Below are 24,210 nucleotides of genomic sequence, written 5' to 3'. Positions count from 1 at the left end.
TTTGACTTGAGATGTTTCATGATCCTTATGGGCCATGTATAGAAGTACTAACGTCTTAGAGAATTGTTAATATGTTTGGTTCAGTTCCTGTCAGCTTGAACAGTTTGTTTTTATACAATTTAGAAAGCTAGGACATGTTATACAGGTTCACATACTTATTCTTTGCAAAAATCTGTCACTGATAATTTCTTCTCATGGAAAAGTTTCTATTTATTTATTTTTATTTGCACAATTACCCCTTTAAGTGCATCCTGGAGTATTTTCTGATTGTATGAATATAAGGGTTCCCCTTTATTAACTTATGGTCTCATCAGAGTTTTCTAAACCATCAAATCTACATGTAAAACCAATTGAAAATCGAAATATGTTCAATGACCATGCCATTGATCTGTGTGAGCAGAGACAGAGTGATTGACAAAATCTTGAAAACTTTGTTTTGCCCAACTTTTGATGGATAGGGTAAGAGCATAGACTTGAATCAACTCTATAAACACAAACATTTGATTTCATGGCAAATGCAAAATAACCACCCCCTTCATGCAATTTTTTAAGAGCTAAAGGCCCCGATATATGTAATTGGGAGTACATGTATACGGTAAATGAAATGTGTTGAATGAATATAATTGCATAAAGTTGAAAGGTTTTAGCATACCTTTACAACAAAGTTGTTTTAAATTAGTTTTTTTTTAAGTGCAATGAGTTTACAAGAGCTTTTCGTAAAGTTTGCAGACTTATTTCATAACTTTTTTACTTAGGTAAAGTCATATTATATCTAAATTCGGTAGACATGTTTTAACGATTTCAAATGGTTTAAATTTAAAATATCAAATATATCCTGATATGTATTTAAAATTTAAAACTATGAAAATAGGATCATGGGACAGGTCAAAATTTAGTAATTTACAAATTATGCTCTTGATTTCGTCTGTAATCATGTCTCTGTACAAACATGCTATTGAAACAAATTGTTAGCAAACTTAAAGCAAAATGGTCATGATGGTATAAATTTTTTTTTATAAATATTTTTGAATAAGTGGGTATATATGCCAGACTGGGGTGTAAATGTTTAGGGAGAGTCCTAATGTTTAGGGAGAGTCTTAATGTTTAGGGAGAGTCCTAATGTTTAGGGAGAGTCCTAATGTTTAGGGAGAGTCTTAATGTTTAGGGAGAGTCCTAATGTTTAGGGAGAGTCCTAATGTTTAGGGAGAGTCCTAATGTTTAGGGAGAGTCTTAATGTTTAGGAGAAACTCCTTTATACTTTATGATGTTACAGTGCTGTTAAGTTGCTCCATGGTAACAAATCATTTTAATTTCTGAATTAAATAATACAAGCTCCATTTAATCATTTGGAATGAAACATCACAAATCAGCGTCGCCCGCGTGGCACAGTGGTTAGAGCGTCTGCTCTAGAGTTGCGAAGTAAGGAGTTGATCCTTACGCCGCAGGTTCGAATCCCACTGTGGGACGTGGAGACTGGTCTTTCGGATGAGACGGTATTAACCGAGGTCCCGTGTCGCAGTAGATGCTGGCACGAAAAAGATGCTCAATGGCTGTAAGTGCTGAGTATAGGACAAAATTTGCAGTTCTCCACCGGCAAGTGGTGGCGTTTCCATATGAGTGAAAAATTCTCGAGAGGGACGTTAAATAACATACAATCAATCAATCACAAATCAGCAAATTAAATATCTTTACATATGATAAGATTTCTATAGGAAAGATTGACACTGTCTGCATACTTCTGAACAATCTTTCAAGGAAGTTTGAAAATTGTACCAAAGTAGAAACATTGACAGTTTATGCGGTTGTAAATGTTTTTGACAGCAGACTGCTCTTATCTTCTCCTTTTGCAACATAAGCTTATTTTAGCATTTTTTATTTGAAGTTTGATAACAGAAGACATTTGTTAGATTTAGGGACCATCATATAGTGTTAAATTAATGGAAAAATTGCTGAGTATTGTGTTGTTAAGTGTCAATCTGGGACAGTGTAGATAACCTCTACTGTCTTCCTGGTTCATTGTACTAATGTTCATGTAGAATAGAATTGTACATCATGATCTCTGTTATGTTTACTAACAAGATTTTATTTGGCCGACCTGAGTCTTAGAAAGGTCCAGCTTCAGCAATTTTTACCCAATATTTTAGAAGAGATACCGGTATTTCATTGTAAACCCCAAAGTTTGTTAACTGTCTGGGGCTCGATTCTTCATCTTCTTTATATAGGCTGTCATGCAAGACTTTAACTATGTCTGCTTCTCTTATTGTTTGTCTCACTGTCTGACTGACTTGCAGGATGTGCCTTTATCCTGACATAAGGTTAGAGGTGAATATCTCAGAAGTCAAGGTCATTGGCCAGTGAGATATTGAAATAGCATCATGTTTAGGTCATGATTTTAATGATTTTGAGATGCATGTTTTTCTCATATAAGGAGTTTTTTTAATTAATATACTTATTCAAGGTATCATGTAGTAATGGCCTAGGCTTGGGATCATGAATCAAACTGATAAAGTCAAAATGTCAGTCATTGGTAAGATGCATTTAACTATGAATTAAAACTCAAAATTTCTGGAAAACAGCAAATTTGAATATTTTCATTTTGGATTGTATAAGTTGTACACCATTTTTGTGCAAATAGCCATATTTTGACTGAGCTTAAGATCTTTGATGATCCTGTGGCCAGGATATAATATGGGATGGAGAAATGGTTTTTTGTCCAAAACATTTTTTTGTTTCTTGCTTTTAGGAACCTTTTCCAGAAAATATCAATAACAAAAGTTTACCCTGAATTCTTTCTTTTTAGCATATAGGTATATGAACGTAAAGTGATATGTCATGAACGATCATGACTTACAAATATTAAGTATGACCTTGACCTTTGATCTCAACCTTATTGTTTTTTTTTCCTCTTAGGTTAAGAAAACCTCTTAATGTCTCTTATCCTAGACTTATAACTTACGGATTATCACATTGTGGGTAAAAATTCATGAGTCTGTGTGTCAAGACATGCAAGTCATCTTTATCTTGGCTTCAAAACAGTTGCAAGACCTAGCTTTTTAAAATCCAATTATATGAAATAATGGAGTTATCAATAATCATCAGAAAATGTGTCATGAGCCACACACACTTTAATTTTTTTTTTATCTTACAATCAAATTATTAATTGGGGGGGGGGGGGGATAGAAAACATGTGCACCCTATTTTCAGATTTTTACTTCACACTTATGATTTTTACCTGGAGGTGCTTCCTTAAAAAAGTGTTCCTGTCATAATGATCTCATTCTGACCCAGATCTTTGAATTAATTAGTTTGAAGGAGAGACAAATGTTTTGATGGACTAAAATAACATTTGTAGTTTATATTTTTTGATATACACTAAAAATGATGTGATTTTCTTTTTTGTTTTAGCATACAAAGACGTAGAGAGATATATAACAAATGGCACATTATCAGAATTGGCAGATCGATGGCAGGATGTAAGTACAAAGAAGTGATGTAAAGGCAATGAATAAAGATTACTAATAAAATCAATATATTTTAAAAATTAATATACCCAAAACAAGTCAAATTTTTTAATTTTTCGGACCTATTACCATAAATAAGACTTTGTATATTTTGATTTTCTTCAGTTGGTGTCAGTTTTTGGTGGCTATGCAGCCTGTATTGTGGTTGGGTTGCTGTTTGCCATCTTTATGCCCATCATTGGCATGTTCTTCTGTTGCTGCTATTGTTGCTGCAAAAGATGCGGAAAAGCTCGGGAAAAATCAGATCCAAAATCAGCTGGTTGCAAGCGAGCTACATTTTGTTTTTTCTTGGCTGTATTTGCAACCATGATGCTGTAAGTAATTAAGATTAACATTTTAATCTCTTATCCATTACCAAGTTAGATTATCTTTAATATCAGCAGATCTGTTTACTTTTATGGAAATTCAGTATTTATCTCAGATTTTTGTTTCAAAATACGGATTACGGATTGGCCTCCTGAAGTTATACTTCTGAGTTATGCTCCAAATTTTAATTTTTTTGGTGTCATACCACAGGGGCTTGCTCCTGGAGTGTATATTTAAAAAAAATCATAGACCAATTACTGAAACAACGCAAGGGAGAAACCATCTTCGATCACCTTTGTTTTCATCTGAAAATGTGTATTGTAAAGGCCACAAAGGGTTAGTTCTAACATTGTATCTTTAATAGTAGAATCATTACTTGAAAAATTCTGAGGCAGTGAGGCAGTAGAATATGGGGAAATAAAGTGAACACAAAGGTTGAAGCAAAGAAGGGGTCCAAGATGGTTTCCTTCCTTGTGTTGTTTTAGTAATTGATTTATGATTTTTTTGACACTCGGGGAGCAAACCATGAAATTACACTGATTTGTATTCGCATTATCTATTATGTATGATACATGGTGACAAAATGGATAGTAACAACAATCAAAAATCATTCATATCTAAAAGTTATCAAATGTGTAATTAGAAAATTAAGAAACAGTTTTGCCAACACTAAATAAAAATGAAAAGCTCAAATTACAGATAGTAACCAATTAAATAACTGAAAACTGCAGAATTGGGTAAACACCTCTGACTATCAGTGCCCGCATGTTCAATTGAATGAACGTGAGAACTTACTTAAGGGGAAAAGAAATTGTAATGAGTATATTGAATAAGATTCATTTTATGCATTATCCTTTTCAGAACTGGTGCAATTGTATCCATAATTGCCAATGAGTTACTTCACATTAAGCTCCAGAATTCAGATAAGAGGGGACCAGTTCAGTATCTGAATAGTGGCCTGGAAGACCTTGTGTTGTATGCAGACAAAACCACTGCAGTAAGTTCAGTCTGTTGTAGAGTTTAACGCTGATGCATCAGGAAATGTATTCATTTATAACAGGGTTTCCATTTTGGTCATTTCAGTAAATTATGGGTGCACATTTCAGTAAGTTAATTTATTAAGGGTGCACAGTCCTGGTTTTTGAAGTATCTTAAGCAATTTTGGGAGAAGCTTTATTCAAAGCTTAGAAACCTTCATGAATTAACAGCATTGATGCATTATTTTGATATGTGGTTCCAAATCTTTTTGTAGCTTATTATAAATCTGAAAAAAAAAATTGTGCCCTATAAAGAAAATTTGCAATATGACTGAAATTTGTGAATTTCAGCATGGTCAGTAAACAGCTTTTGTATCTATGACATTCTCTAAGTTTAAACTTTTTTTTTCTTTTTATAGGATCTTGATAAAGATACTAAACAGATTGTGAGCAGCACCATATATGATATAAAGCAGCAAATAAATGGTATTTATGTCAACTTTAAACTAAATGTCACTTCTATTTCTCTCTTTATAAGATAAGTTATGAGACAAATATAAATCTAGAAGATATAGTTAAGTACAACATTTTCTTATAGTATGTGTCTTCAAAATATTTCTTATAAAAGTCAGCTATTTTTTTTAAAGTTTTTTCTCTCCACACACCAGGACACTTCATTTAATTAATGAGTAAAATGATGAAATTGCTTTAGAATTTTTTTTTTTTTAATTAGGATCAGTTTCATCTACAGTGGAAAGTGTAAAATCATCTATTAATGCCTCGGCATTACTAACTCAGACAGAAAACCTAGGAAACAGTAAGTAATTTTCGCAGTTTCATTTAAAGATAATCATATATTAAGGAGGTTGGATCCTGCCATCAAAAGTAATGAGAATTTTTTATCAAGTATATTTTTAGAATTTATACACATAGCTTAATTAAAAATCAAAACAAAAAATGGGGGTCAATGCACGTCTTTTGGTGCTACAGAGCATTTAGTTTGACCTTTGTGCACTGTAAATATGTCTTACAATCAATTTTTAAAGTTTTTCCTCCAATATTTTTTATTCAAATAAATTATGGGAACAAACACAGTCTTATTTCATCTTGAATAGACCCATTAAAATTTGTGACAAAGAAAATTTTTTTTCAAATTACACCACATGTTCAATTATTTGACCTTTTTGCACTCAAAAAATTTCATTTTTATGGCATTAAAAATTTAACAAGCAAAAATATCATTTGAAAGTAATGACATTTTACTGAATTTAAGAAGAATGGTTAAAAGTATCTTACATATTCAGAAAATAAAATAAAAAGTGGGGGGTCTGTGATGTTAATTTTTAGATATTACTAAAATCGTGCTAATTTTAAGCTTAAAATAGGGATATTTTTTTCTTGATTTTCACAGTATATTTGCTAATTATTTATCATCTATGATGATAGAATTCATGACAGTTTATTTAATATATAATTTAGGACCAGTATAAAACAGTTCACTGCACAAAATAACTCTGTGTGCAGACTGCATGTAAAAATAGGAATCCAAACTTAACATACTTTGAATACTTCGAAAGAGAAAAAATGATCATTTTCTTCTAAAAAAACCTTCCGCCACAAAATATAGTTCCTCACTTAATCCTTTTGGTATGGAATTTAATAATGGAGTTTTAACTGAATATAGTTTAATTGGCATTGTAGAATCCAAAATTATTGTAAGAATTAAAACTTTATGCAGAATTTTTGAAATATAGGTTAAGATATAAATCTGCTCGAAAGCTCAGGAGCCAACCTCGTTAAATTGGTTTATTAGCTCACCTGAGCTGAAAGCTCACCTGAGCTTTTCTGATTACATTGATTCTGTCTGTAGTCAGTCTGTCCGTCCATCCTCTGTAAACTTTTCACATTTTCGATTTCTTCTCCAGAACCACAGGGCCAATTTCATTAAAAAAAAATCTTGGTGATTTAAAAAGTTTGCAATACTGTGAATTTTTCATGTGGATTGATTTTATACCTTGTATGTAAATATTGATAGACAGTTTTGATTATATGATGAAAGTGAACAGATACATGTAGTATTTTGACCCACAGTTATATATTTACAGATGTTTAATTTTATTTTGCATTTGAAATTCAAATTTAGAGTCACTATATTATATATATATATATTATATTATATTATATATAATATATTAGTTTGTAACCATTTGATATTTATTTTGCTTATAGAGGCAAAGCAGGCCTATGATGACTTGGTGGATATAATAACAAATCTAAACAATCTAAGGACACTTCAGAGTAATCTTAACTCAAAAATAAATGAAATCAACAAGAATTTTACAGATACCTGTACCAATCTATCTGTGTCACCTTGTCCTCAAATACCAGGTCTTTCCAATGATTTCACAGGGGTAAGGGATTTTGTTACGCCAGGTCACTTACATAACAATATATCCATAATAGTTGATAAGACACTTACATGTAAAAGAAAGCAAGACTGTGCTAACGAATTTTTCATGTCAATCAGACTAATTGTTTTATATGTACATTTATGTGTACTGGTTTTTTTCCCCAGTAGTTTTTTATATTTTAAACTTGCCAGAGTTTTAGAAGCCAAAAAAAAGGAGAATATTTACATTTCTAGTATTGGTGTAACCGTGTTAAGTTTCAAAACTTACTATGCATAAACTATTTTGAGATATACATGTATGTATTATTTAACTGCATCACAGAGTTCAGCTTATAATTCGTGTCTTCCACACTGATATGTGGAATATCAAGGATATGCCAGTATAGGATGTACTAGTATGTGGCTGATTTTAATACTAAATCTTTAAGACTGTATTTCCCAAACTTAGGACATCTTGAACTCTTGGGTGTCTCAGAATCTTGTCAGTTTTCACTGAATTATTCAAGAATATGAGGTTTAACTACATAGAGAGATTTTTATATATGTTACATTTGATTTAATTTTGACACGTAATGTGAATTTGAGAATTTGAAGTCACAGAAAAGGTTGTTTTAAGAAAATGAAGTTATATGGCATTTTTTAAACATTTCAAGTAAACAATGGTAATGACAGGTCTTGCATGAAGTATTACAGTATTTTAAAAGACCTGTCCATTATGAAATCATCAATTCTAAATAATTATTCATTTCAGTTGGATAACCTTACTTCTGAGATAGATAAAGTTAAAGATTCCTTAGATATATCAAATTTAACAGAACAGGTAAGCGTAAAAATTGCTTCATTATCTTTGATAAATAATCGCTAACCTAGTACTGTAAATTTGCTAACAATATCACAAAGTTCCAATAGGCATCTATTACATGTATTTACGTAAAAACTTCATTCTCATGTATATTTGTATCATGAAAGATTATTCAGAACAACAAATGAATTTGTGAAAATTTTGACTCTCCTATAAATACGAAACATCACATGAAAATAAGGTGTCACAAAAATTAAGTAATTTAAAGTACTGCTTTGCATAATAATTAACATAATTTTCACAAAAAAAAAAAAACAAGGGAATTTTTATTTAGAGAAATTTGTCTCATTTCAGGCCAAGAAAGAATTTGACAAAGTGGTGAATAATGTCTATCCTTCACTGCAAGGAGAAATAGATGGTATGGTCAATATAATGATATATTCAAGCAACTTTTTTAAAAACAAAATGTAAAAACAAATAAATTAGACCTCTAATATTAATATAAATATATGGTTTGATTTTTAAAACAAAATTAAAGATGCCATGAAGAAATCTGATGACATTGAGAAAAATCTTAAAGAAGAGATATCAAAACTCACTGACACTACCAGGCAATTTGTAAGTAAATGCAGTTTCTCCAGATTTGATCACAACATCTGTAATATTTTAAACATTATTCATAGCTCTTCTGGTTGTATAGACATACAGACTATTCAGTTAAGGTCTGTTCACAGAGTAAATTTTATTCTTAATTGAAAATCTTGGTATTGCAATACTTATTTGATATGAGTTACTCTACAAGTTTTGAATGTAAATCTGTTTTTTTCTTCTTTTTTTTTTTTTTGAAAGGCCGATGGTCTCAGGAATGATTCCTCAAAGGAAATTAACAACATTGACAAGTATTTGAGAGATTATGCTGATTACATGTAAGTATGGCTATAAGTTAGAAGGTAATGACTAAAGTAACAACAGAGTATTACATTGTTAATGTCTGTTTCTGTGGTACTGTGTTGCTAAAGTAAGGTTTCACATGTTTAATTTTATCATGAAAAAGCTGTGCACAAAGTATATACAGTAAAAGCAGAAATATTTGTTGAGGATTTAATTTCGTTGTTAACAATTATCAATGAAATTAAGTCTCACACGAAATTTTTATATGACTATATATAGAATAGGGCTACTTTCGAAACAACGAAATTTAATGCCCATGAAACCTTTAGATGACAAAACAACAAACTTTTATCCCCATGAAAAATTGTGCTTCTACAATACTGTATTAATTTCTTTAAGAAAAAAACACAGGCACTTGGGGTATGGACCCCCCCCCCCCCTTTTCCATTTTTTTTCTTTTTAAATCTGGGGTCGAGTCACCTTTTTCCTATTTTTGTATTCTAATATGCACTGTATGTTATCAATAATGTAACTCTTTTGTCTCTATATGCTGTTTTTAAATATATCGTTTTCGACTGATACATAAAAAGAGAGAAGGCTTGCAACTCTTTTCTCATCGTCTGCCTCACCTCGCTTAAATTTCGCCTGATTATTTATCGAAAGAATAAGAAAACATGGAATATGCATACATCAATAAATTCGTTATACATTCTTCTTCCTTTTCATATTTCCATTCAATTTTTATGTGCCCCCGATTTGTAAATATTTCGATTAAATTACCCGCATCTAGGGTAAATTTTGTTGCAGAAGAGCAGTACAGGATTTTTTTTTTTTTTTTTCAAAAGTTGAAGCACGAGTAAAAAAAAAAATCCGGTCTCATGAGTGAAATCATGATACAAATCATTGAATTTATCGTTCATAACATTTTTTCCTGTTTACCTTTTGAGTAGTTTCAGCTACTATAGGTCAATCACCAAATATCCGCGACACCTTATTTTCGTGATATTGGTATTTTGCATTTATAAGCGAGACAAAATTTTCACAAATTCTGACTATTGTCCTATATATTCTTTACTAATAAAAATGTAAGCGAGAATGAAATTTTCGCGAGGAGACAGTATTGTGTAATAACGTGAAAATAAGGTTTTCACGAATAAAAAGTGATCATTTTCACTGTGTGAAAATGATATGTCCTTGAAAATATCAGTTTTATTCAATGGATATATTACAGTATATCACCATTGAATTGTAATAAATGTTTTTGTTATATCCATTTGGTATTTTGAAGTAACTGTTCCCAGTTAAAAAAAAATATTCCTAGTATGCAATTAGCAGGTATTTACTGTAAATATTTTTACTGTTTATCATACATGTATTAAAAATTTTAAAGTGGATGGTTTGAAGATTGAATTTGAATATAATATTGTTTCAGATGGTATGGAGGAATTGGCCTGCCCTGTATCATTGTTTTGACATCAGTGCTTTACTACCTCGGAATCATGTTTGGTTTGTGTGGACAGAGACCAGGACATGGGGCACCCTGCTGTAACAGAGGAACTGGCTCCAACTTCTTAGTCAGGTTAATAATAATAAATTTAAAGTAATATGTGTATGAATAGCTATGTATCAGAAGAGAGGTTTTAACTGTAGGAATGAAGTTTTATATGTGTTTACAGGAAAATTTCTGCCCCATTTTATATTCACACCTTTCACCCTCATCGCTTGTGGGCGAATTAAAAATGAGCTGAATTTAAAGTAAACAGCATTATATCTTTAACACAACTGTGTCTGGGCAAATTTAAAACGGGCAAAAATGTTTGCAAATCATGAAATGTGCAAGTGCAAACATAACACAGGGCAAAAATAACCATGCATGTATACAGTATCTCCAAATTTCAGGCATGTCAAGGAAAAAATGAGAATTTTGAAAAGAATACTTTTTGATAAACATCAAATTTGTCAGGACACATGTATGTACTTGTACATGCTCTTTGAATCAATTTGAAGTGAACACTAGGACTACATACTTTGTTGAAAAACAAGTTGTTCACAAATTGGGTACTAGCAGGGTGGTTTCGTCATGTTCTTCATCACAATTATCAAGTGGTTTGTGTAAAAACTGATGAATAGACTTTGAGTTTATCCTTTTTATATGGAACATGGATGTCTGCTCCCTTTTGCCATACTGACACCGACACACATATAAATACAATATTTGTGAATTCTTTTTGTTCTTACAGTGGGGTAGTGTGGACGTACCTGTTGTTTTGGCTGCTTATGTATATAGTACTGATCATCTTTCTTGTTGGAGGACTGTTATATACAAGTGTGTGTCGAAACCTTAACCAGGGTGTGGAAAATATAGGGGTAAATTACCTAACTCTCTACAAACAGTAAGAATTATAGTTAGTAATAGATTTGGTGATGAGGGTATGCATAAGATGTTTTACATGATAGGAAAAAAGTTCAAAAATAACAAAGTAAACGTAGAACTTTTAGAAATGAAGACTTAAATTAAGATATTTTTAGATATTCAAAATTCCAAAAAACAATTTTTAATTTTTTTTATACGTTTCTTGTGTTTCAGGACTATGAACCACTGCTAAAGGAATATGATATTGACATCAAGAATCTTCTTAATTACAGTGATAACTCAAACTTCTCAGTCAAGCAAGCACTAATGTAAGTGTTATACTTTATGTAGTTTTGGTACTTAAAAAAATTTTAAGTCCTTGAATTAGTATTGTGGCATATTTCTAAAAGTGGTCATGACAGATGCTTTACATTGATATAAAGTAAGTTAAAATGAGGTTTTTTGGAATAAACTTTAAAATTGACTTCTTAAGGAAAATATGCTTTGCATATTTTAACATCTTGCATTACACAAAATCTTGTTCTTAAAATGAAATGAAAAGCATGAAATAATCAACATCAAATGACATCATGAAGCACTTTCAGGTTAGACAATGTTTTAAACAATTGAATTTGTACAAAGGGACTAACAGTTTTCATTGTAATAAACAAGATTTTGGGTTACACAACATCAAACTTAGACAAGTTTCACTGTATCACATGAAGTAAAAGCATAAGAAACAGTTAAAGTATGCACAGCAATGAAAACAATCAAGTAAAACACATACATGTACATGCAATTCTTTCTGTCATGTTGGTAAATGTGAAAAATGATACTGTTACTGATTGTCTAGTGCTCTTCCATTTCATCATTTATTCTCGCTGCACTTTTTGAAATATGTACATTTATTTTTGAAATTTAATTCCTCTTTTCCAGGGATTGTCGAAGCAACAAGGGGATATATTCAGCCCTTCAGTTGCAGAATAAATTTAACATTGATGAAGTCTTGGATACTCAAGTAAGTGACTTCATTTGAAGAAAACAGATTTAAAAGTATTATATTGAGTAGGCCTGGGTTATTTTCAAGCCTTTCAGTCTGTAATTTACAGTACATGTAGAAAGGAGGAGAGATTTGTTAAGAATTGATGTTCTGTCTGTATCATTGTACATGTATAATGTATAAATGTTTTAAAGCAAAGTTTTTACTTAATTTTCTCATTTATTACATTTTCAACAGTGAAATACTGTAATTTACTTATTGAATAAAAGTGATGTCACAGTGTGAAAGAATATCAAAGTGACACAGTGTGAAAGAATATCAAAATGATATTTTGTCATAGTGTGAAAGAATATCAGAAGTACAACAATATTCCCTTCACAAAGAGTGTTAAAAAAACTTTTTGGTCTGTTAAATGAGATAATAAATAACCATCTTGACAGAGACTAAAACTGCCAAAAATTCTCCAAATATTTTGTTGAAATTCCTGTGATTACAATGTTTTCAATCTCACAATCACTAAGCTATGAAGTCTCAACCGCTCAACTTTGATGTCCCAGCTTATGATACTGATTATGATTATGATTATGAAAATTGAAGAAAATGTAGTAAACAGAAAATTCAATGTTTTGTAGTTTCAACATACTCGTGAGACAGGATTTTTTGATATTTTCACTTGTGCTTTGCACTCTTGAAAATATATATAAAAAAAAATCCTGTCTCACTGGTGAAATGAATTCCATATCTAACTAGAAACATTAAATATTCTCTATTTGTATATTATATATGCAAGTACTGCAAAAGACATAAAATATGTGATATCATAGCTGTTAATTTTCAAGTTGAAGTAAAATCCATTGTCCTAGATGGCTGGTTATGTATGTGTAGCTCTGTACCCCATTTTACAACATCATAAAAAATTGTGCTTAAGCCCAAAATATGTTTTTGCAAATTTTCTTCTTTATATTAATTTGAAAAAGTTATATAATCTAATTTATGGTGATGGGAATCAATCGGTAAGATTTTCATATAAATAATCAATGATGAGTTTTCTGTAACTAATTACCTACTGGTTATATTTAAAAAACAAATAAACATCTTTTTCATGTCTTTGCATACACTTTTATGATTGAAGAGATGTAAAAAAAAAAAAAAAAAAAAAAAAACTTAGAGTAATCTAAAGCAAACCAAAAAAAAAAAAAATACTTGTAATCATTGATGGCAAGAACATCACTGCTAATTTAATAGGATCAAGTTTAGAAAAATTTTCTTAGAGCAATTAATCAAAAATATAAGGTAGGCATGATGTTAAAAAAGCTAAATTTCTTGGTCTTATTTGTAAGTTATTTTGTAAAACAGACCTAGATAAAATGATTTATTAATATATCATTTTACAAAGAAGATACATTGTATATATTTGTAATTGTAGGCTGTTTTGGAAGAAGTCAGAAATCTAACGAGCAGCAGTAATTTTAACATTGATCCCATTGTCATTCTGTCAGGCAGTCTCAATAAATCTTTGTCAGATTTTGCCAATTCTGGGATAACCAGTATAAACTTCACTTCGTATGAAGAGCAGGTAGGATTTTTTATGACAGAGAAAGAAAGAATGTATTTAGTTTGAAAATGATTATACTTACATATACAATGTATAATACAGGGTATAATGTAATTTCCATCTGTGATCTTTATTTGACAGAATGCTATCAAGCATGTTTTAATTTTCAAATATGCACCTTACTTTTAAGAGAATTATTTAAAAGATATTAATATTACATGTATTACAGGCAAAGTTTATATTTTTTCAAAAATAATTTGTATGCTGTCTCACATGAAGAGTTAAATTATTTTCAGTTGGACAAGACCCCAATTGCTAATTTAAGTGGGCTTACTGAGGAATTACGAAACAGAGGATTGGTATGTTAAACATGTACTAATGGAGTATTCTCAGTTGTCAACATTAACTTCATTTATTAGATAAACTAAATTATAAAATATAAATTTTGAATGAATTAATTTGTCAGTAGTTGCTCTTCAAGGCCTTTCTTTCTTACTTGGTCTGCATTGACATTGAATTCTTAGACAATGACAGTGCCATATGGCTAATTGTCCACTGCTTTTGCAAAAGTGAGGGGACACTAAAATCTCGTTCATCTGTTAGACTGTCCGTTCTGTCAGTCTGTCACAAAAACTTAGGGCTTTCATGTTTCATGTGAACATTACCTGTGAGAAAACCTTTCAAAATATTGACAAAATTAAAAAAAAATTAACATCGGTTATAACTTTTGAATGAGAAAAGATAGGGCTTTCATATTTGACTTGTGCATTACCTGTGACATGATGTGTCCAAACATGCTATGATTTTTGACCCTGTGACCCTGACTTTCATGCTTGACTTAATTAAAAAAATTAAACATTGGTGATAACTTATGAATGAGAGATGTTAAGGTGTGCATATTTGACAAGTGCATTACAGTGTCGTAAAGTTTCTGAATATGATAATGATATTTGACCCTTTGACCTTGACCTTGAAGTTTGACCTAATTTTCAAAAATTTTAACATTGGTGATAACTTTTGAATGAGAGAAGATAGGGCATTCATATTTTTACATGTACTTTACCTATGACAACACCGTTCAGAAAGATATATCATTTTTTACTTCATGACCTTGACCTAGAATTTTGACATACTTATAAAAAAATTTTAAATTTGGCCATATCTTTTGCTCCGGAAGAGATAAGGCTTTCATACTTTTTTTTTTTTACATGTGCATTACTTGCGAAAAGATCTTTCAGATTGTATTTATGATATTAATTGACCTCATGACCTTGATCTTGAAGTTGGATGCAGTTTTGAGAAGCTTTAATCTTTGCCATAACTATTATAAATTCAATAATTTATGTGTTCTTTATAATGCACAAACAAGACAGGACAAATGAACAGGACAGTTACAATATGCCATAAATAATTGCATCCTAACCACTAAGACACCGTAAGCAGGGGACCAAAATTCTTTGAATTTACTTGTTCAACTTCTTTCATGTGTAGAGATTAATTATTAATAACATTTTAATCTTTTCAATTTTTAAAAACGGATAGTTGAATTTGGTATTTCAAACTTTTATATCTTGAATTCCATGGTTTGGAAGTAGGAAAAACCTTTTCTTTTATGTAATTTATCCTTCATGTCTTGAATTCTGAGATTTCTCAAAGTTTTGAATCAGTCCTGTCGAGTTCAAGATAAATGATGTTTAACTGTATATAATATCGTAGACTTTATGAAGCCTTTTAGCAAGAATTCGTTCGCTGATTTATTTACCAGCTCATTGTCAGGATATATACTGAAAGTCACACAACCTGAAGAGTGATTTAAGACTTTCTGTTGCTGCAGATACATTTTTACAATGCATTCATTTTTGTTATTATTTGTAGACTGTACAAGCGGATATTGTAAAAAATTTACAAAAAGAAGAAATTGCAGCTTTTGAAAGTAAAATGGTAAGTTGAAAACTACAGAATGCCACAAAATGCTTGAACTCAATACTTTATTAATTGACAATTCTAATGAATTGTAGCTTTGTTGTTATCCATAAAACTATAAATTCCTATCGTATAAGCAGAAATTTTAGTGAGGATTCAATTTTGACATTTTTAGAGAGGGTGTTAAGATCGCTAAACTTAAATATCAATAACAATTTATTCCACATTAGAGGTTTCTGTTATCTTTCTGTGCACCATAAATCGCTAAAATTACTTCTCAATAAAATTAATACTGATTTTTAAGGGCAAATGGCTTAATTTGTGTCTCACTAAAAACTCCACTTATACGGTATGTTAAATTTGATCCCCTCCCCCATTGTGCCCTTTCCCCATCCTTTCTGCTAGATTTGAACTTGGGTATGCTTCTGTTTCAATTTAATTAGGACCCTTGTTCTTTAAAGAAGATTAAAACTTTTCCTAAGCATTCTTATTATAATGTGGATCCATTCTGACCTTGTTAGATTTGAACAAACTAGGTTTCTTTGCAATCGGTTTTTACATGATAAAACTTGTTTTTCAGGGGGAATTGAGGGTTGGTCTTGACAAACTGAAGAATCATACTTCACTACAGGCAAGTATTAAATGCAATTAAACTGATTGAAGTTAGATTAACTTTTATTAATGAAATTGTTTGGTCTAAGAATATTGTCCTTTTACAAGATACACTCTTTGGTTTGGCATTTTGAGGTCACCTGAGTCACTCGGGTGACCTTTTGCTATCTATTTTTGTTCATCACTGTGCATTGTGTGTTAACGTTTGAACATACCAGCTTCCTCTCTGGAACTACTGAACCAATTGAAAGTTATTTCCCTTTATTATTCCCTTATGAATAAGACCCCATGGAACTTCTGTCAGCCATACCATGATTACAAAAAATTCAAATTGTCTTTAAATATCAAAATACATGTATATCTTCAGTGCATCAGGTGGTATTACAAGATGAGCTGACAAACCTGTCATCATCAATATGCACATGTTTTTGGCTTTTTACCATTTCCCATGTTGTCATACATTTCGTGGTTGTGTAATTCTGAACACCAATTTGAGTGCACAGTTACCAAGAAACCCCTTTGACCAGTTTTCATGAATTTCGGTCATGCAGTCAAATACTTTTCGAATACTGTAAAACAAGAAAATATGGCGCACTACTACTCATTTTAGCACTTTTTTGTGCAAGCGCCACTGAATGCTAAAATTTATTGTGCACTAACGGATATCTAAATTTTAAAAACTTTTTTGTGTTCAAAGCTAACACTTACCGTTAAGTACATGTTAACCAGAATGCACGATTACGTAATGTCACTGTATATTTGTATAAACACTCACACTGGTAAACTGTAGGATCGATCGAGAAAGTTCTGCGAAATCAGAAATTAATTTAACTATTGTTAGTTGTTACCCTGTACTTATCATTAGCACCTTCAAAGTTGGGCTTCTCACTGTGTCAATCATCTATGTCCATCTATCGCCTCGAGGTGAACAATGCCTTCAAGCATGGTGATAGACCTTGCAGACCAGCTATCCAAGCAACTTTCCTTTGATGCCTGTACGGTTTTAATATGAATAAAATGCGTTAGCATTCCACAATGATATATTTAAGTACATTCACAGGTTGAGTGACCACAAAATCAAATACGGGTGTGGATCAAAGGAAAATATATCACATTAATTTTATATTTTAATGACAAACACAAGCGCTAAATTTTGTTTGCGCCACTGCATTCCCACTTGCATTTGTGCTTAAATCTGTATGCATCAAATTTTCTCTTTTTACAGTATTATGTTACCCTGCATTTTTATGACGTCGAGCTCTTGGAGCTCGAACGTCATCTAGCAAGCGCCCAGTTGAAATCGTGACCGGATATGTACGCGACCGAATGTGTCAGTCGATGCATCCGCAATAGAAAGTAGCAATAGCTATAAACCAATTTCTTTGAAAACGCTCAAAATGAATAATAGCTTGAGAATAAAACTGCATCAATTATATCTGCAATTAATTCTATTGCAAAACAACAATATTATGTTTTATTCTCACACAAGAAAAACGTGATGGTTGTTGCGGATGAATTTCTACAGAAAGGGTGCGTTGAATGACATGAATAACATTTCGGAACGATAACCGTGTAACATAAACAACACAACAGGAGGTAAAATAATTACAAAATTACATAAACACGAATACTACAAGACTGAAAAGATTGAATTTCTAAATCTTAGCTTTACTTATACAATCTTCTAACCAACTCTATCCTAAAAACCGATGATATTGACCAGTATTGCTGTATTTCTCCATTTCCTCAATTTCCCGGTATACCGTATACCACGCCCGATCGTAACTCGATCGTAATTGTAACAGAACAGAGTCTTGGTTGTAGTTTAGATGCAATCACTAATACAATGCTTTGACATTGGCAATTAGAAAAAAATATTATATAAATTCATGAAATCCTTCATAGTTCTTCAACTGACTGAAAAGACATGAACATATTCGACGGTGTCTGGTCAATTCGAACCCTGCTCCATTCGGACCATGACATAAGGCCCTAGAGTGTAATTTTGATATTTTTTAAAACTATTTTTTTATTACGTTTCCTGAGTCACTCACTTGACTTATTGCTATCTTCAAATTCAAAATGATCTTTTGAAATTGTTTTTCCTCTTCGACGTCATTGAAGCCTTTCAGGCTTTTGATTTTTCCTTTCAGTATATTTACCATTCTAAGGAGATTAACAGGATACTCAGGTGACCGTTAAGGCCCTTGGGCCTCTTTTGAAATGTTAATCTTTGTTTTGCAGGCAGAAGTGGCTCACCTGCAAGTTTCTTTGAAGGGGACAGAGGACAAATTTAACAATGAAAGCCAACAACTGATTAAAAAAGTAATTAGAATTTTTGCAACACATTCTAAATCTATTTGGATATACTATTTCTTTTTAGCTCACCTGAGCTGAAAGCTAAAGTGAGCTTTCCTGATCACCGGTTGTCCAGTGACTGTCCGTCTGTCTAGCTGTCTGTCTGACAGTGTCTGTCTATCCATCCACCTGTAAACTTTTCACATTTTCAACTTCCTCTCAAGAACCATTGGCCATTTTTAATCAAATTTAGTACAAAGCATACCTGGGTAAAGGAGATTCTTAATTGTTAAAATGAAGGGTCAAACACCCTTCCAAGGGGAGATAATTAAGGAAATGGAAAAATATGGTGAGATCATTAAAAGTCTTCTCAAGGACCATTGGGCCAGAAAAGTGAAATTTATGTGGAAGCTTCTTGAGGTAATATAGATTCTAAATTGTTCAGATCATGGCCTTCATGGGTAGGGTGTGGCCACAATAGGGGATCAAAGTTTTACATTAAAATATATAGGAAAAAATCTTTAAAAAATTTCATCTCAAGAACCATTGGTCCAGATAAGTTGAAACTTTTGTGGAAGCTTTCTTAGGTAGTGTAGATCATGGACCTGGGGGTAGGTTGTGGAGATCAAGGTTTTACATTGAGATATATAAGAAAAATATTTAAAAGTTTTCTTCTCAAGAACCATTGGGCCAGAAAAGCTGAATCTGATGTGGAAGCTTCCTAAAGTAGTGTAGAATATAAATTGTTCAGATCATATCCTCTGAGGATAGGATGGGACCACAGTAGGGAATCAAAGTTTTACATTTTAATATATAGGAAAAATCTTTTAAATCTTCTTCTCAAAAATCATTGGGGCAGAAAAGCTGAAACTTATTTGTCAGCTAACTGAGGTATTGTAAATTGTTCAGATTATGGTCCTTGGGGTCCATTGTGGCCCTTTGGGCCACCATAGGGAATATATTTGAAAAATCTTTAAAACTCTTCTTCCCAAGAACAGCAAAGCCATGATGAATCATATGACTGTAGAAGCATCCACTGGTAGTATAGATTATAGAATCCAACTCATTTTTATACATATTATCATACTAAAAAAATCCTATATTGACTAAATGAAAGCTTTATTTACAGCTGTACTATAATCTTATATTTTTTTCCAGGGATTAAACGATACAGTGAACAATGTCACAGATATTGTAATGAAAGGCATAGAGAAAGCTAAAGATGTAAGTACAGAGCTTACAGTCTTGTATGTAGTCTTGAATAGCACAAATGTACAGAGACAAAAAAGTGGCCTCCATCTCTTAATCAACAACAACTGAATATTACAAAAATTAAGGTGTTGATTTTTATATACATGTACATTTATGAGGGGCATTTGAAAAGTTCTGAGAACTGCTTGATAAATTATTAACCATTTAATGGAAGTTAATGATTTTGATATATTTGAAAAGAGCAGGAAAACATGCACTTATGTGTATGTCACTGTTTTTTTTTGACATAATAACTCCAAAAATGACGTCAGAATCCTTTTCCAGAAAAGCTTTTTTGAAAAGATTTTTCGAAGAAAATTTGCAGGGATCTAGAGTAAGACTGTTAGAATGGTACAGTAAATCAGCAATCCCATATTTCATTCTATGATTGGTTAATAAGCATGATTTATGACCGGTTACGCTACCATAGACATTCATAAAAGATTTTTAACTCACCTCAACGAAGTTGGGGGAGCTTATGTAATACCCTCAACGTCGGCGTACCAGGTTAAAGTTTTTTGAGCAGATTTCTTTTCAAGTACTTTTATGCCCTATATCAATCAGAGGTGCATGGAGGATGCCTCTAGTGTGTTTCATTGTACCAGTCAAGGTTTCAGATGCTGCATTTTCAGCTAAAGAATGACCAGGTTAATGTTTTTGGAGCAGATTAGAGTTTTTGGAGCAGATTAGAGTTTTTGGAGCAGGTTAAAGCTTTTGGAGCAGATCTCATTTCTGAAAAACTATAAGTCTTATTTTGACCAAACTTGTATGGATGATACATCTAAGGATGCACACTACCAGGCTTGCTTTGGATAGTTGATCTGACCTACATTTGAGTGACCAGGTTAAAGTTTTTGGAGCAGATCTCATTTCCGAGTAAGTATAAGCCCTATAATGACCAAACTTGCATGGATGATACATCTAAAGATGCACATTACTGGACTTGCTTCAGATGCTGGATCTTATGTACATTTTCCTGATGAGTGACCAGGTTAAAGTTTTTGGAGCAGATCTCATTTCCGAGTAACTATAAGCTCTATTTTGACCAAACTTGCATGGATGATACATCTAAGGATGCACACTACTGGACTGGCTTCGGATGCTGGATCTGACCTTCCGGATGAGTGATCAGGTTTAAGTTTTTGGAGCAGGTCCAAGAAACTATAAGGCCTTTTGAACCAAACTTGCATGGATGATGCATTAAGTGTGAACACTTTCAAACTTGCTTCGGATGCTGGATTTGACCTACATTTTCTGGATGAGTTACTAATTAAAAGTTTTTAGATAAGTCCATTCCCAAGTAACTGCAAGCCCTATCAGACCAAAATTGCATAAATGTTAAAGTTTTTGGAGCAGATCATATTTCCGAGTAACTATAAGCCCTATATTGACCAAACTTGCATGGATGATACATCTAAGGATGCACACTACTGGACTTGCTTCGGATGCTGGATCTGACCTTCCGGATGAGTGATCAGGTTTAAGTTTTTGGAGCAGGTCCAAGAAACTATAAGGCCTTTTGAACCAAACTATCATGGATGATGCGTTAAGTGTGAACACTTTCAAACTTGCTTCGGATGCTGGATTTGACCTACATTTTCTGGATGAGTTACTAATTAAAAGTTTTTAGATAAGTCCATTCCCAAGTAACTGCAAGCCCTATCAGACCAAAATTGCATAAATGTTGCATCTATGGATGCACACTACTAGATTATTAGTTTAGTGTGGGGCTTTGCCTTACTTAAAGACAACATTTGTTTAGGTGAGCTCTGTAATCTCTGATTACCTATGTTTATTTATTTAATATAGCTGGACATTCAGTTACCGGTATTTTATATAGCTCTCCTCTGTGTAACAATACAGTTTTCCACAAATGTATCTTCGAGTAACAGTGCTCTTACTGTTTATGAATTAAATTGTACATGCTATGTTTGACACATTCTTAAACCACCTCAAAAATATAGAAGCTCCTGATTTTAACTCCATATGATGGACTTTAGTCTATAAAAACATTCTCTCAACTGGCAGTTATGTCTGTTAGAAAGCATCTAAGAAATGAACAAAAGTTGAGTTTTAAATTTTACTTTGCTGAAATTATGTCTCATGTTACATCAATTTTATAGTCAGTCTTATTTGGAGTACTTATCTAATTAAAATTACAAAGGGACATCACAATATGTATATATTTTCCTGATATTTTCAGTGATATCAAACTCATTGACCTCCATTAAATGGTTAACATTTTATCAAACAGTTCTCAGAACTTTTCAAATGTCCCATGTACACATATAATGAAGATTGAAATGATTTGTTTTATAAAACCTTTTTTCACTGCGTATGGAAACTTAATAGGTGTTTTTAAATGATCACCTTTCTTTTGGTTGTGATGTGCAGGTGACATTTTATTACCGGTAACTTTTACATAGAAAAAAAAAAGACAAAAGGGAAAAAAAGTCAAATTTGTTTTATAAAGTGTATTAAATCCTAAATATTGAAGCTTCCTCCTCTTTCATATTAAGACCATCGAATGTTCAAGAGTTTGTAAAAAAAAAAAAAAAAAAAAAAAAAAAAAAAGAAGGAAAAAAAGAAAAGAAAATCTTCAAAAAATATTCGCTTTCATGATAAATAGTAAATACCCAGTTAAAAGAGCATTTCCATGTCAGTAAACCTCGTATCTTGTATTGATTTAAAAGTGTTTTTTTTTTTTATTTTACTGATATATAGACAACCAAAAACATAGGAAAGTGTGAAAAAGTGTACTCTGCAGCCCAGAAACTGTCAAATGCTGTGTGTGTTGTCTTACTGGACCCATTTGTAAGTTAATTCATCCAATTCCTCTTAGTACTGGTATTTTAATTAAGATGAAAATACTGCCAAAATTTGGCAAGGCAGATCTGCAAAATAAATTTTGGAAGATGATACAAAATTTCTGATTTGGAGGTCCAATTTTTAAGAAAATTTATTCTTGCTGATTTTCTGATCTGCATATCAGCATGTCAGTTTAGACTGAGCAAATTACTGTATATAATTGCAGCACTTTTTTCTCAGTATTCTGTTGTAAACTTCTTTCATTGTGGTTGTCTTATACCTTTCTGTCATTCAAAGATTTTTGAATCTAATCAGTACTACTTTGCGTATGAAACAGAGAATCCAATAATACCCTGATAATACTGGCTAATCACATTGAATGTTTGTTTACCAGTATGGCATTTATAGTCAGCAGCAACATGTGGTCATGCAGTCAAAGCCCGTTTTCTGTCCTCAAAAAAGCATGTGTCATATATGGTGTGATTTGACATGATGGAGTTAATATGCATAAGAAAATTTAAAGCATGGAATTAGTAAGGCTACTATGATACTATATTATACTTTCATGTAAATTAGTTTCTTCTGATTCGAGAAACATTTGTTAAAAAACACTATTATCTGCTGAATAATGAAGCTATGCCCTCCAGCATAGCAACATTTAACATTGCTTGATAACGGGTGATATTCCCAAAAATATTGACGACATAGAATTCATGAGCACAAGTTTCACTGTATTTGGATAAAACATTCAGTATATTATAATAAATATTGCATGTAGTTGAAAATACGTTGAAAATTTTCACCCCAAGAAAACTATTGTCAATCTCGGCTGCGCCTCAGTTGACAATGGTTTTCAAGGGGTGAAAATTTTCAAGGTTACACTCAACTACATGCAGTATTTATATAATATTATAGCTATCGATATCAACATTATAGGAAGTAAAATTTGCTTTGATTGTCCACCTGTAATTGTTGTTTACTGCATACTCATGAACAATGTCAGTGGTATTGCTGGGTTCTTTGTTTCGTATGCAAAGTAGTATTGATTTCATCGAAATCAACCATCCAATCGATGACTAATATGGTAATCAATTTGTAAAATTTTACTACGGTTGATCAAGCAAAGTGATGGCCGTTACTGGAATGGAATGCTAGTAAAACAGAACAGTGACCACAATTTGTGAAAATTTTGTTTTGCTTATAAATACAATATTACCATCTCTTGAAAATAAGGTGTTGCAAAAATATGGTGATCTATAGTAAAAAATATGCATTTCTGCTTGATAGAGTGAGAAATAAATATTTGTATTTTCTCTTCAGAATACCTTTTGGTTTGGATTAGGTTGGGGAATATTTTTCTGCATTCCAAGCATAATATTTGCATTACTGCTGGCAAACATGTACCAGAGAGAGGAGAAATTTGATAAAGACCTTCACAAAGCCAAGAAGGAGAGCAGACAGAAGCAGCAAGAACGGCAGGATTTCGACAGCCCGTATGTTCAT

The 24,210-nt window shown here is 32.0% G+C and overlaps 1 protein-coding gene across 1 annotated transcript in view; it reads left to right on the top strand.

Moving 5' to 3' along the window:
* The window catches only part of LOC133190349 (prominin-1-like), a 36,320-nt gene that overhangs the window by 5,776 nt on the left and 6,334 nt on the right, over window positions 1–24,210 (top strand). The window contains exons 2-23 of the mRNA XM_061325923.1: window positions 3,406–3,473; window positions 3,627–3,835; window positions 4,689–4,824; window positions 5,224–5,290; window positions 5,538–5,621; window positions 7,034–7,215; window positions 7,966–8,034; window positions 8,371–8,434; window positions 8,555–8,634; window positions 8,866–8,942; window positions 10,340–10,486; window positions 11,148–11,274; window positions 11,495–11,589; window positions 12,197–12,278; window positions 13,687–13,836; window positions 14,112–14,174; window positions 15,691–15,756; window positions 16,319–16,373; window positions 18,599–18,675; window positions 19,807–19,872; window positions 22,624–22,713; window positions 24,028–24,200. Coding sequence (XP_061181907.1) covers window positions 3,406–3,473; window positions 3,627–3,835; window positions 4,689–4,824; window positions 5,224–5,290; window positions 5,538–5,621; window positions 7,034–7,215; window positions 7,966–8,034; window positions 8,371–8,434; window positions 8,555–8,634; window positions 8,866–8,942; window positions 10,340–10,486; window positions 11,148–11,274; window positions 11,495–11,589; window positions 12,197–12,278; window positions 13,687–13,836; window positions 14,112–14,174; window positions 15,691–15,756; window positions 16,319–16,373; window positions 18,599–18,675; window positions 19,807–19,872; window positions 22,624–22,713; window positions 24,028–24,200 — 2,227 coding nt within the window. The remainder of the gene's footprint in view (window positions 1–3,405; window positions 3,474–3,626; window positions 3,836–4,688; window positions 4,825–5,223; window positions 5,291–5,537; window positions 5,622–7,033; window positions 7,216–7,965; window positions 8,035–8,370; window positions 8,435–8,554; window positions 8,635–8,865; window positions 8,943–10,339; window positions 10,487–11,147; window positions 11,275–11,494; window positions 11,590–12,196; window positions 12,279–13,686; window positions 13,837–14,111; window positions 14,175–15,690; window positions 15,757–16,318; window positions 16,374–18,598; window positions 18,676–19,806; window positions 19,873–22,623; window positions 22,714–24,027; window positions 24,201–24,210) is intronic.

This window comes from Saccostrea echinata, unplaced genomic scaffold (genome assembly GCF_033153115.1).
Source record: "Saccostrea echinata isolate AGI-Se365-2 ecotype Australia unplaced genomic scaffold, CSIRO_AGI_Sech_v1 ptg000022l, whole genome shotgun sequence".
Taxonomy (NCBI): domain Eukaryota; kingdom Metazoa; phylum Mollusca; class Bivalvia; order Ostreida; family Ostreidae; genus Saccostrea; species Saccostrea echinata.
Note: the sequence above shows the minus strand (reverse complement) of the source record. Positions and strands in the feature narration are given on the sequence as shown.